A 13,198-nucleotide genomic window follows, 5' to 3' on the forward strand; every position below is an offset into this window, starting at 1 on the left:
TTAATACACACAATATTCTTTCTCAACACAGATATATTTTAATATACAAACAACAGTACAATTTATAATAACGGTTATTATAAATAGATATTATAAATATTGGTTTATCTACAAGAGTTTTACCAACTTACAAACAATACTAGTTCTTATGTCCGATCTAGAAATGAATATTTTATCGACGATACCATGACAAGCAAATTAATTCTGAGTCGATATTGTTACACCTCGCTTAAACTAACTAACTAGGCTGGTGTCACGCCGCTTATAAGCTGACTTTTTACTGACGAAGATATTATAAACTTTCCTGGTCAAATTCTGTAGTTTGCGATTAATAAGTGTTAATCACAATTGTAGTTACCAAGGTTTATAGTATACTAACTGAAACTAGCCAATAATATTCTATAATTGTCTAATGGAATCTTGTGATAGCTTGTTTTTATATACTCGTTAGGTAAGATATGCTAGTTTTTCGTAGAACATATATTGTTGATTCTTACCCTCAAGAATCTTCTACAAACTTAGAAAGCATGCGGCACTTGTGCTATACATATCCAACAGTATAGGCCAATGCATTAATCTGAAGCCAACGTAGACATGAAATTAAATGTATAGAAGTAAATCCGTTATATGCTGAATAAAGGTGCAATTTGCTTGGTTTGGTTTGTTTGCACAAAGCTACACAATGAATTATGTGTGCTCTACCCACCATGGTTATCGAAACCTGATTTCTAGCTTTGTTGGTCCGCAAACATACCGCTGTACAAGAAGGGGGCTTGCAACCTGGACTTATGCTGAATAGATGTGCCGTCTGTACTTATAATACTATATTTATAACGTATTACCATGAAGAACTACCAAACAATTATTGAAGATATGACAACTGATTCTAAAATTAGTACCTAAAGCTGTTGATAAATACATTTTACTTATATTTTAGGTGTTTTGGCTTTATGTAGCAGCAGGTATCTTTTTGGTTTGTCGTAAGTTGCAGAACTATATACAACACTGACATCGTGAACCATTAGGTGATGATTTTGTTTTTTGACTGTACATTCGTTTTCATATTTAAGCATCTCTCAGACTTCTCGTCAAATTGTGAACATTTCACGTCTTATTGATATCAATATCATATGAGAGGAGAGACGGAGGAAGCAAATAATATTATGGTTGAAAAATGTTTCTTTGTTTGAAGTACAAGTTTACACACTGGGCTATCTGTGATCTGCCCACCACGGGTATTTAAATCCCGTTTCTAGCGTTGTAAGTCCGGAAACATATTTTGTAAAATTAAAATGTAATAATAAAGAGCTTTGCGTTGAAGTACAAAGTAGGTAGCCCCACACATCGTAAAAAGTATGAAACAAATAATTTTTATTCACAAGATTCTTTAACCTTTTGCGGATGGGGGCAGATGTCGCTCCTTTCCTCCACAACTGGCACCACAAGGTTAAACATCACATAAGGAGAGCAGAGGATAATAAGTGGGGCAATAGCTAATGAGCGCAGTCCTGAAACGTTTTACTCTGTAGATATTATAGAAATATAATTCCAGAAAGTAAATATGTACCCAAAAAACTAATTATTATACATTTATAGGCTGAACTCTTCATGGTTGGAAAGTTCTTGACTGTTGCATAGCCAAGGCCAGGCCTCGTCGGACACGTGCCTGGCCGATACACAGGTGAGCAGTCACAAATTCTTGATCTACAAAAGAACTGAATGGGAAAACCTGCAAAAGGGGTGGTGGGAAGTGTGAAGAGAGAGAGAGTGAATAATAAACAAACAGAAGGAACCACGTGTTAGTACATGTTTAAGTATATCATTCAGTTTGCATGGTTAAATACTCATAATTAGTAGAATGGATAACCTGGCTAATTTATAGAATACAGATAGTTCAGTGTTTTTACATACAAGCAGTGTTCTGTACATATACACACACAGAAAGTGGCCAAACCAGTATGAGTGTGGCTTCACAATGTTTGTTTATTTCGAATTTCGCGTAATGCTACACAAGCGCTATCTGCGCTAACCATTTATAATTTAGCAGTGTAAGACTAAAGGAAAGGTAGCCAGTCATCACCATCCACCGCCAACTCCTGGGCTACTCTTTTACCAACGAATAGTGGGACTGGCCGACACATTATAACTCCCCTATCGGTTTAAGGGGCAATCATGTTTGATGTGACGGGGATTAAAGCCCGAAAACAAAAGGCATTGGCTAGAAAAAATATTTAAAAGGTTTTATCTCAATATGTTTTGTTGGAGGATTCCGAGCAAATAATTATAAAAACTTTAAAAATCTATCTTGAAATGGATTGATACAATAAGATGACAGCCAGAGAAAATAAACTGACCGTAACAAGTAGAGAAAGACACGACAACTTGGAGCTGACATCCTTACTCGAAGATTAAACAGCGTCGAGATACAACACGTGTTCCTTACTACTTCACCACAAAGTTTTACTAAGAACAGTCATAGTTTGTATGTAAGTTTCGTAACTTAAACGTCTAGTTAAGTGAAAAAACGGAAACCGAGTTTTTATACATTTGCATAACACGAGTACAGTTAGAAATACAACATGTCAGAACTTAATTGACCCCAAATGATCAGGTGGTTAGGACGTTCGACTCGTAATCTGAGGGTCTCGGGTTCGAATGGATCATAACTAAACAACGAACAACAGTTAATACTTCTAACTTTGCAATTATATAAAAATAATAACTTATAATAATTTGGATCCACTAATACACTAGTTGGTTACTCGCACTGTTTTCTATAAACTGTAAATTGGCTCTCTGTGAGGTGCCCACCATCTGAACCAGTTTTTTAGCGTTATAAACCTTCAGACTTGCCATGGTGCTGTGGGGGAGGAATCGAAATACTTAAACTCTATTGGTACTGTGGGGGAGGAATCGAAATACTGAAACTCTATTGGTACTGTGGGGGAGGAATCGAAATACTGAAACTCTATTGGTACTGTGGGGGAGGAATCGAAATACTGAAACTCTGTTGGTGCTGTGGGGGAAAAATCGAAATACTGAAACTCTGTTGGTGCTGTGGGGGAAAAATCGAAATACCGAAACTCTATTGGTGCTGTGGGGGAGGAATCGAAATACTGAAACTCTATTGGTGCTGTGGGGGAGAAATCGAAATACTGAAAGTCTATTGGTACTGTCGGGGAGGAATCGAAATACTGAAACTCTATTGGTACTGTGGGGGAGGAATCGAAATACTGAAACTCTATTGGTACTGTGGGGGAGGAATCGAAATACTGAAACTCTATTGGTGCTGTGGGGGAGGAATCGAAATACTGAAACTCTATTGGTACTGTGGGGGAGGAATCGAAATACTGAAACTCTATTGGTACTGTGGGGGAGGAATCGAAATACTGAAACTATTGGTACTGTTGGGGAGGAATCGAAATACTGAAACTCTATTGGTACTGTGGGGGAGGAATCGAAATACTGAAACTCTGTTGGTGCTGTGGGGGAAAAATCGAAATACCGAAACTCTATTGGTGCTGTGGGGGAGGAATCGAAATACTGAAACTCTATTGGTGCTGTGGAGGAGAAATCGAAATACTGAAAGTCTATTGGTACTGTCGGGGAGGAATCGAAATACTGAAACTCTATTGGTACTGTGGGGGAGGAATCGAAATACTGAAACTCTATTGGTACTGTGGGGGAGGAATCGAAATACTGAAACTCTATTGGTACTGTGGGGGAGGAATCGAAATACTGAAACTCTATTGGTGCTGTGGGGGAGGAATCGAAATACTGAAACTATTGGTGCTGTGGGGGAGGAATCGAAATACTGAAACTCTATTGGTACTGTGGGGGAGGAATAGAAATACTGAAACTCTATTGGTGCTGTGGGGGAAAAATCGAAATACTGAAACTCTATTGGTGCTGTGGGGGAGGAATCGAAATACTGAAACTCTATTGGTGCTGTGGGGGAGGAATCGAAATACTGAAACTCTATTGGTGGTGTGGGAAAGGAATCGAAATACTGAAACTCTATTGGTACTGTGGGGGAGGAATAGAAATACTGAAACTCTATTGGTACTGTGGGGGAGGAATCGAAATACTGAAACTCTATTGGTACTGTGGGGGAGGAATAGAAATACTGAAACTCTATTTGTTCAGTGGGGAGGAATCGAAATACTGAAACTCTATTGGTGCTGTGGGGGAGGAATCGAAATACTGAAACTCTATTGGTACTGTGGGGGAGGAATCGAAATACTGAAACTCTATTGGTACTGTGGGGGAGGAATCGAAATACTGAAACTCTATTGGTACTGTGGGGAGGAATAGAAATACTGAAACTTTATTGGTAGAGTGGGGAGGAATCGAAATACTGAAACTCTATTGGTGCTGTGGGGGAGGAATCGAAATACTGAAACTCTATTGGTACTGTGGGGGAGGAATAGAAATACTGAAACTCTATTGGTACTGTGGGGGAGGAATCGAAATACTGAAACTCTTTATTATTTACTTCATTTATTCCATATTTTTTCTAACCATTTCCTTGATATATTGAATTTTGAGATGCATTCTATCTGCACTTGACCCGCAGTTTCATGAATAAATCCTACATCTATTATTATTTTAACGTATATACTTTATTTTGTTGTCTCTAGTAGGGTAAATATAGAACTTTTAATCAAAACTACGACAAAACATGAAGAATTTTCATTTATTTGTTTGTACCAAAGGTAATCACGCGCTTGACATGGCCAAGCATGTTAAGGCGTGCGACTCGCAATCTGAGGGTCGCGGGTTCGCATCCCCGTCGCGCCAAACATGCTCGCCCTTTCAGCCGTGGGGGTGTTATAATATGACGGTCAATTCCACTCTTCGTTGGTAAAGGAGTAGCCCAAGAGTTGGCGGTGGGTGGTGATGACTAGCTGCCTTCCCTCTAGTCTTACACTGCTAAATTAGGGACGGCTAGCACAGATAGTCCTCGAGTAGCTTTGTGCAAAATTAAAAACAAACAAAAACAAACAAATCACATGATGTGTTTGACACATACACGTTTATTTACTTCAAACAAGAAAGATATTATTTAAAAAAAAAGACATTACTTTTACAAATCAACATTTCTGTTACCTTATCGTTTATATTTTACATTAATCAATTGAGAAATGTTGGGTTAAGATATATTAAAACACTTTATGTCTGTCTACCATCTGTATGAGTGACATAGAACAAACAAACGTTCTTGTGGGATACAGGTAACTCCGATAACACATATATCTGTAAACCTAGAAAAGTTAGACGGTTAGGGTCGTTCGACTCACAATCTGCGGGTCGTGAGTTCGTATACCCATCCCACCAAACATGCTCGCCCTTCCATTTATGTTGACGATTAATCCCACTATTTGTTGGTAAAAGAGTACCCCCAAAAGTTGGCGGTGGGTGGTAATGACTGTCTGTTTTCCTCCTAGTTTTTCACCAATAAATTAGTGACAGCTAGTGAAGATAGCCCTCGTATAGCTGTGTGTGAAATTCAAACCGTAAGTCTATTTGTTTTTACATTGTTCACTACTATTGTGATTCATAGATTACATAATATTAGGTAGTTTTATGTTTTACTACCTGTCACACCCCTCAGAGTAAAAAAAATGATCCCCTCCCTTAAAAACTGAGTGAAATATCGTATCCTCAAGACAGCTGTTGTGGATATTAAAATAAAATACAGAACAACGTTTCGACCAAGTCATCTTCAGGTTAACAAAGAGAATACATTTTTACTTCAAGTGGGTTTCTGGTCATCATGAGTGAACATCGAATTTCATGTGAAATAGACATGGAACTGTACTAATACTTAATATGATAAACTGGAATATTAATAGTAGTTATTATGTGACTCGTGTTATTTGAAACCGCTCAAGCAATTTAGCTTTACATAGTTTAGAAATATTTATTCAATAAAGTTTATGGGTTGTGGGCCACATCTGTAATTTAGAGGTTAAAGAAAGGTCAGTGTGTACAAAATGTTTAATTATTTATTTAAACTGTTAATTACTACAGGAAGCTTTGAGGTGAAGTTTATTTTACACCGGGAGTTTCAACTGTTTGATTCGTGCTAGTAGTTTATTTACAGCAAAACTACTATACTAAGACACTAACTTCTATCGCCCTTAATTTTAAACTTCGGACAACATAGAAGCCAAATGGTTGCCAGTGACACTTTCGTTATAACGTCCTCACAGTGGAGTAGCCTGATATGGCCAAGTGATTAAAGCGTTCGACTTGTAATCTGAGGGTCGCGGGTTCGAATCCCCATAACACTAAACTTGTTCGCCCTTTCAGCCGTGGGGTCATTGTAAAGTTACAGTCAATCCAACTAATCGTTGGTAAAAGACTAGCCCAAGAGTTGGCGGTAGGTGGTAACGATTAACTGCCTTCATCTTACACTGCTAAATTAGGGACGGTAGGCGCAGATAGCTCTCGTATAGCTTTGCGCAAAATTCAAAACAAACAAAGAAATCTACGGTGGAAAGGGCGAGAACGTTCGCTGCCGGGTTTCGATTCCCTACCTACAAACTACAAGTCGAGGACGTTAACCATTAGCCTGATTGTAGTGAAAAACTATAAGAAATAAAAATATTATAGCAAACACTCAAGTCCTCTGATATTCAGATGGAGGTATGAGTCTTAAGTCTATTCAGATGGAGGTACACTTAAGACTCATCCATGTCGTCCTTCTCACTTGGTGATTTTACCACTTGTCTCTGTGGGTCCAGTTGAACCAGTAAGTTCCTCACTGAGATAACACAGACATTGAGCAAATATTTGCCTGGTAGATTTTGAAAGAGCAGAATTCATCTTCTTATACTTAGGAAGACATTGTAGGAAATTAAAATACTTAGGAAGACATTGTAGGAAGCTAAAATCATTGTGAGAAGAAGAAATAACACGACGAAAAGTGAGCCATGCTCTGAGAGAGAAAAGACGGAGTTTAGTAGCCTGTGATGTTGGAAGACCCTTGACAGAGGCCGAAACGTCGGTTAAAATGAAAATACACATTTCTGAAGTTGTTTCTCATTTTCACTGGAAGTTCAAGAAGGGGTCATTTTTCTTCACAACTCGTGAGTTTAAATTATCTGATAAACATACAGAACTTGAAAGCATATAATGTTATAAATCACTCCTTACTAGAAGGAATACCATCAAAAAAGGATATGGCTGGTCAAGAAAGGATATGGCTGGTCAAAAAGTTTTCTTATGATCGGTGATGTCGAGAAAACCCTCGTTGTTCGCTCCTCTACGTAAAAAATTTTTCAACCCAAACGAGCCGTTTTAACATAAATGTTTTTCTTATGATCGTTCCTAGGTTGGCTGATCTTGTAACAAAATCAATGTCGCTGTCTTCCCTATGGCTTCTGCTACTTCATTATAGCCGGTTACAGTTTCATAACTGGACTGGTCCGCGTATTCTCAAGGTCGCTGGAATCGATTTAAAACTGCAACATCTGGGTCAGACGAAATCCCCGTACTGTCTTTCAAATAACATATCAGAACACGTTCTAAGATGTGACGTCAGCATGCCAAATACGGAACATTATTGTGTGCTCTTTGTTCTAACAACACACATGCTATATTTCTGTGACCGGTGTTGTTTGCTGTGTAACAAGACAGACACAGTCAGTAACTCACCACTCATCCAGTGAATGTGTCACAGAAGGAAGCTAGTTTTATAATTCATATGTAGGAGCTAGCTTATTCTTTCTCCATATAGGATCACTGACTCCTTGTTCTAGGAGCTACTTTCATGTCACATATAACATTTAAGAAGTAAAACGTAGCAATAAGGATTATTCTTAAGGAAGTTCCACGTCTTAACCCACCTGGGCACGCCGGTTCTTTATGAAACTATAGACGATGTCTTCTGACTGGTTATTTAATTCTGGTTCTCTGCATTGAAGTCAGGAACAACAAAACTAGTAATACGTCCCACTATGAAGTGCGCGATTTTAGTTTACACGAGTTTTTTAGAATTTCGCGCAAAGTCACACGAGAGCTATCTGTGCTAGCTGTCCCAAATATAGTAGTGTAACACTAGAGGGTAGGGAGCTAGTCATCATCACCCACCGCCAACTCTTGGGCTACTCTTTTACCAACGATTAATGGGACTGACTGTCACATTATAATGCCCCCACGGCTGAAAGGGCGAGCATGTTTGGTGCGACTGGGATTCGAACCTGCGACCCTCAGATTACGAGTCGAGTGCCTTAACCACCTGGCCATGCCGGGCCTCCACTTAAACAAGTTTGTGTATTGTTTGAGTACCGTGAAGCAAACAATCATGTTGTTTTGTCACCTAGCAACACATCTAGCTCTAAATAACGTGATAGTTGGATACTTTTACACATTATAAGAGCCTCGTTTATCGTTTTTTTTTAACTGTTTTGCTGGAAATGGGTTAAGGAGATAACCTTATTTGGAAAAATATTATTGGAACTTAATAGCGTTCAATTTGCACCACATATTCGTCTCTTCGTTCAGTAGACATTTATGGGTTTTATTAGATAATTCCTGTCTAATAAATCCTCGATCGTTTGGTTCTTGTATCAAAATAAAATACGCCTGTTTTTCACAACGTGTGGTAGTGAAATGGACTTTTTTTTTTCGTGTAAACTAAAATCGCGCACTTCATAGTGGGACGTATTACTAGTTTTGTTGTTCCTGACTTCAATGCAGAGAGCCACAATTAAATAACCAGTCAGAAGACATCGTCTATAGTTTCATAAAGAACCGGCATGGCCAGGTGGGTTAAGACGTTCGACTCGTAATCTGAGGGTCGCTGGTTCGAATCCTCGTCGCACCAAACATGCTCGCCCTTTCAGCCGTGGGGGCGTTATAATGTGACAGTCAATCTCACTATTCGATGGTAAAAGAGTAGCCCAAAAAAGTGTATTTTATCTAACAAGGTATTTGTGAAATTTGTATTATGAAACAGAAAATATACACCTTGTATGAAATAAGGGAAATGCTTTTTGTATAACGAAATATCGGTTTTATCCAAGGAAAATTCTGGTGAACAAACAAGCTGCGTAGAATCAATAAATGAACACGTGGTAAAACAGTACTGTCTGATGGATAAACAAGTTACGTTGGGTCAATAAATGAACACGTGGTAAAACAGTACTGTCTGATGGATAAACAAGTTACGTTGGGTCAATAAACGAACACGTGGTAAAACAGTACTGTCTGATGGATAAACGAGCTACGTTGGGTCAATAAATGAACACGTGGTAAAACAGTACTGTCTGATGGATAAACGAGCTACGTTGGGTCAATAAATGAACACGTGGTAAAACAGTACTGTCTGATGGATAAACGAGCTACGTTGGGTCAATAAATGAACACGTGGTAAAACAGTACTGTCTGATGGATAAACGAGCTACGTTGGGTCAATAAATGAACACGTGGTAAAACAGTACTGTCTGATGGATAAACAAGTTACGTTGGGTCAATAAATGAACACGTGGTAAAACAGTACTGTCTGATGGATAAACAAGTTACGTTGGGTCAATAAATGAACACGTGGTAAAACAGTACTGTCTGATGGATAAACGAGCTACGTTGGGTCAATAAATGAACACGTGGTAAAACAGTACTGTCTGATGGATAAACAAGTTACGTTGGGTCAATAAATGAACACGTGATAAAACAGTACTGTATGTTGGATAAACAAGCTACGTAGAGTCAATAAATGAACACGTGGTAAAACAGTACAGTATGTTGGATAAACAAGCCACGAAGAGTCAATAAATGAACACGTGGTAAAACAATACAGTATGTTGGATAAACAAGCTACGAAGAGTCAATAAATGAACACGTGGTAAAACAAGTATATACTTGTGAGCTTGACTGATGCGCAAATAATTAATAAATACCAATACCTGCTATTGAATCTATTATTGATTGTTTCAAATGTACACTTATTAATGGGTTTGTACGTATTTCAAATTGCTTCAAGTAAAGAACAAACACCAAACACAAATAATCTTGAAGCTAACTTGTTCGAAGATTTTGAACATATTCGTTATTCTCACCATATTTATACACCATGCGTGATTGCCACGAGATAATTTTGTTAATCACTTCCACGTGCTTTACATTTGTGTTCCATGCTGTTGGCTACTACTGACAAACAAAAGGTCACAGCGACCCTAGAAGAATGATTTTAACCAAATTAAAAGTGAATCAACTTTCACAAACTTTTGTTTTGTTCTCTCTTCGAAAACTGGACCACGTTTGTTTCTTTTCGGATTTAGCTAACCTTTTTAACCTGACCTTTCACGCACAAAAAATTGTATTGTATGTTACTAAATCTGATTACAGACGCTTCAAGTCATGAAGTCGAAGTATAACACAATGTTCTTTAAACAGAAGAGCTGAACTCAGCGATTCTCAACTGCTACACTGCTATGTCTTCCAATGAATATTCTCTTAAGCCTGTTTTAGCAACTGATGTCCTTTTGTCGCTAAGCGGCTCCTACAGAATGTATTTCTTCTACAAAGGCATGATAAAGTAACAAACAAAGAAAAACGATCGTTGGAGAACATGGTTACCTGTTTCAGGTTATTTCGAGAAGCTCTTAGAAAACCACAGACTAAAATAGAACAGTAGACATATATATCTGCACAAAGGACTAGGAAATGTTTGGATATCAAACGGGTAAGACCTCTTACGGGGGTTTAAGTTCGTAAAAATTGTCTTACTGGGAACTGCAAAGGGGACAGCCTTTTAGCTCATGGCGTTTAAATTTTATCCGAGGAAGATACATAATATAAAAGGATTGTTTCACAAATAGGAATCGCAGTTAATCCAAACCAAAATAAAATAAGTAAATAAATAAAACAACAACAAAAACTGTAGTATATTCATTCTTAATTTCTAAATTATATAGCTTATGAACTAAAATACTTAATGTAATTTGCTAATTATATTCTATTAAATTATTTATCTATAATCTGAATGTTTGTTTCGATTCAGAATGTTAACATTTCTTTGAACGACACGGGTTAGAATATACTGAACCTGTACGAGGCCTTATACACACGTGAGGACAGAACGGCCATATGAGAGATACCAGGGTTCGAGCATAGCCGTTCTTAATGTTAAACTAGAAGGAAACAACCAACCTAAATTATCAATTACCACAACAGTTTATCATTTTCTTTTAACCAAATAACAGCATTTATTATTATGTTTATAACAGTTGAAAGACCGGAACTTGTTTAACAGCAACACATCGAGAACTTTGGACAATTCCCTCCGCAGCCCGACACAGTTTGTAACATTAGGGCTAATTAATACTAATACAAGCTCATGTGTTTCTGAGATTCCTTGAACTGACCGATAGAAATTATATCCTTCTGAGCTTTATTAAGCTGATCGATACTGATTACTCCCTTCTGAATCTTATTAAGCTGATCGATACAGATTACTGCCCTTCTGAACCTTTCTAAACTGACTCATACAGATTTCTGCCCTTCTGAACCTTTCTAAACTGACTGATACAGATTTCTGCCCTTCTGAACCTTTCTAAAGTGACTGATACAGATTTCTGCCTTTTTGAACCTTTCTAAACTGACTGATACAGATTTTTGCCCTTCTGAACCTTTCTAAACTGACTGATACAGATTTCTGCCCTTCTGAACCTTTCTAAACTGACTGATACAGATTTCTGCCCTTCTGAACTGACTGATACAGATTTCTATCCTTCTGAACCTTTCTAAACTGACTGATACAGATTTCTGCCTTTCTGAACCTTTCTAAACTGACTGATACACATTTCTTCCATTCTGAACCTTTCTAAACTGACTGATACAGATTTCTGCCTTTCTGAACCTTTCTAAACTGACTGATACAGATTTCTACCCTTCTGAACCTTTCTAAACTGACTGATACAGATTTCTGCCCTTCTGAACCTTTCTAAACTGACTGATACAGATTTCTACGCTTCTGAACCTTTCTAAACTGACTGATACAGATTTCTGCCCTTCTGAACTGACTGATACAGATTTCTGCCCTTCTGAACTGACTGATACGGATTTCTGCCCTTCTGAACTGACTGATACAGATTTCTATCCTTCTGAACCTTTCTAAACTGACTGATACAGATTTCTGCCCTTCTGAACCTTTCTAAACTGACTGATACAAATTCTTAAATATTGTAAAACAATCAACGAGGGTGGAAAAAAGACAGAATGTGACTATATCAAGAAAACTAAAAACGAAGTATTACAGAAAGACAAACTTGATACGAGATGCAACTGATAGTAAAACTACAACAAGAAATTATCAAAGTGATACGTTTTATAAATCAGATGTGTCTTTTGTTAATGTTAAGTTCAACAAGAATCTCCTTTGTTCACCTTTATACGTTACGAAATAAGCTGGCTTTTATATAACAAAATGTGGAGGTTAAAAATATATCACCTTAGGCTGTAGCACGCATATTACCAATATTGTTCGAAAAATGTCAGACGTGTAACACAGTGTCAACAGTACCACCAAAACACGTGCAGATGGCTGTCGTTACATAAATTATAAAATACTCTCAACTGCTCATTACGTCTCTTCTCACTTTCTTATTATTATTTTTATTTTCTTCTTTCCTTACTTACCACTATATATCTTCCTTATTGGTGGCTGACTTGTTTCACTGTGGAAAACAACTGACTTTCCTTTATTTGATCTCTTATGATCACAGTTTTCGTCGTTTGTTTTCAGTGACGTCATGCTACCTGTCAATATTATTGGTTCATCAAGTCCAGGTGACTGTTCGAGCTCGTGATCTTCCCCAGCTTGTGCTCCCACAGCAGCGCCGTTGGTTTTGCATATCTTCTGTAGGGGATCTTTCCTACAAGGCTGAGTAGTGTTTAATCGCGTTGCCATGTCAGTGCCACGGAGATGACAACTTCATGCTGACGTCAAATGGGTTTTGAAAAACTTTCTGAAATGAAAACATAAATTTCAAATTTATTCTTTTTTTGTTTTTTATCATTTTTGATTTTTATTCTATTATATGTACTTAGTAATAATTGTTCCATATTTGCTGTACAACAGAAAGTTTCACAGCAGATTCTGCCATTAGTTTTTGTTGTTCAGTGTTTTCTCTTCACAATATACAGTTTAACGTGATTTTCCTGGTTTCTGAAACTCAATACAAGAAAATAT

General features: G+C 37.6%; 1 protein-coding gene across 1 annotated transcript in view; it reads right to left on the bottom strand.

Annotated features, from left to right (window-relative positions):
* Positions 1-12,996, bottom strand: part of LOC143249996 (inactive phospholipase C-like protein 1) — a 45,452-nt gene extending 32,456 nt beyond the window's left edge. Inside the window, exon 1 of the mRNA XM_076500631.1 lies at positions 12,646-12,996. Coding sequence (XP_076356746.1) covers positions 12,646-12,916 — 271 coding nt within the window. The 5' untranslated portion in view covers positions 12,917-12,996. The remainder of the gene's footprint in view (positions 1-12,645) is intronic.
* Positions 12,997-13,198: the final 202 nt, after the last annotated feature.

Source organism: Tachypleus tridentatus, chromosome 4, assembly GCF_004210375.1.
Source record: "Tachypleus tridentatus isolate NWPU-2018 chromosome 4, ASM421037v1, whole genome shotgun sequence".
In the NCBI taxonomy this organism is placed as follows: domain Eukaryota; kingdom Metazoa; phylum Arthropoda; class Merostomata; order Xiphosura; family Limulidae; genus Tachypleus; species Tachypleus tridentatus.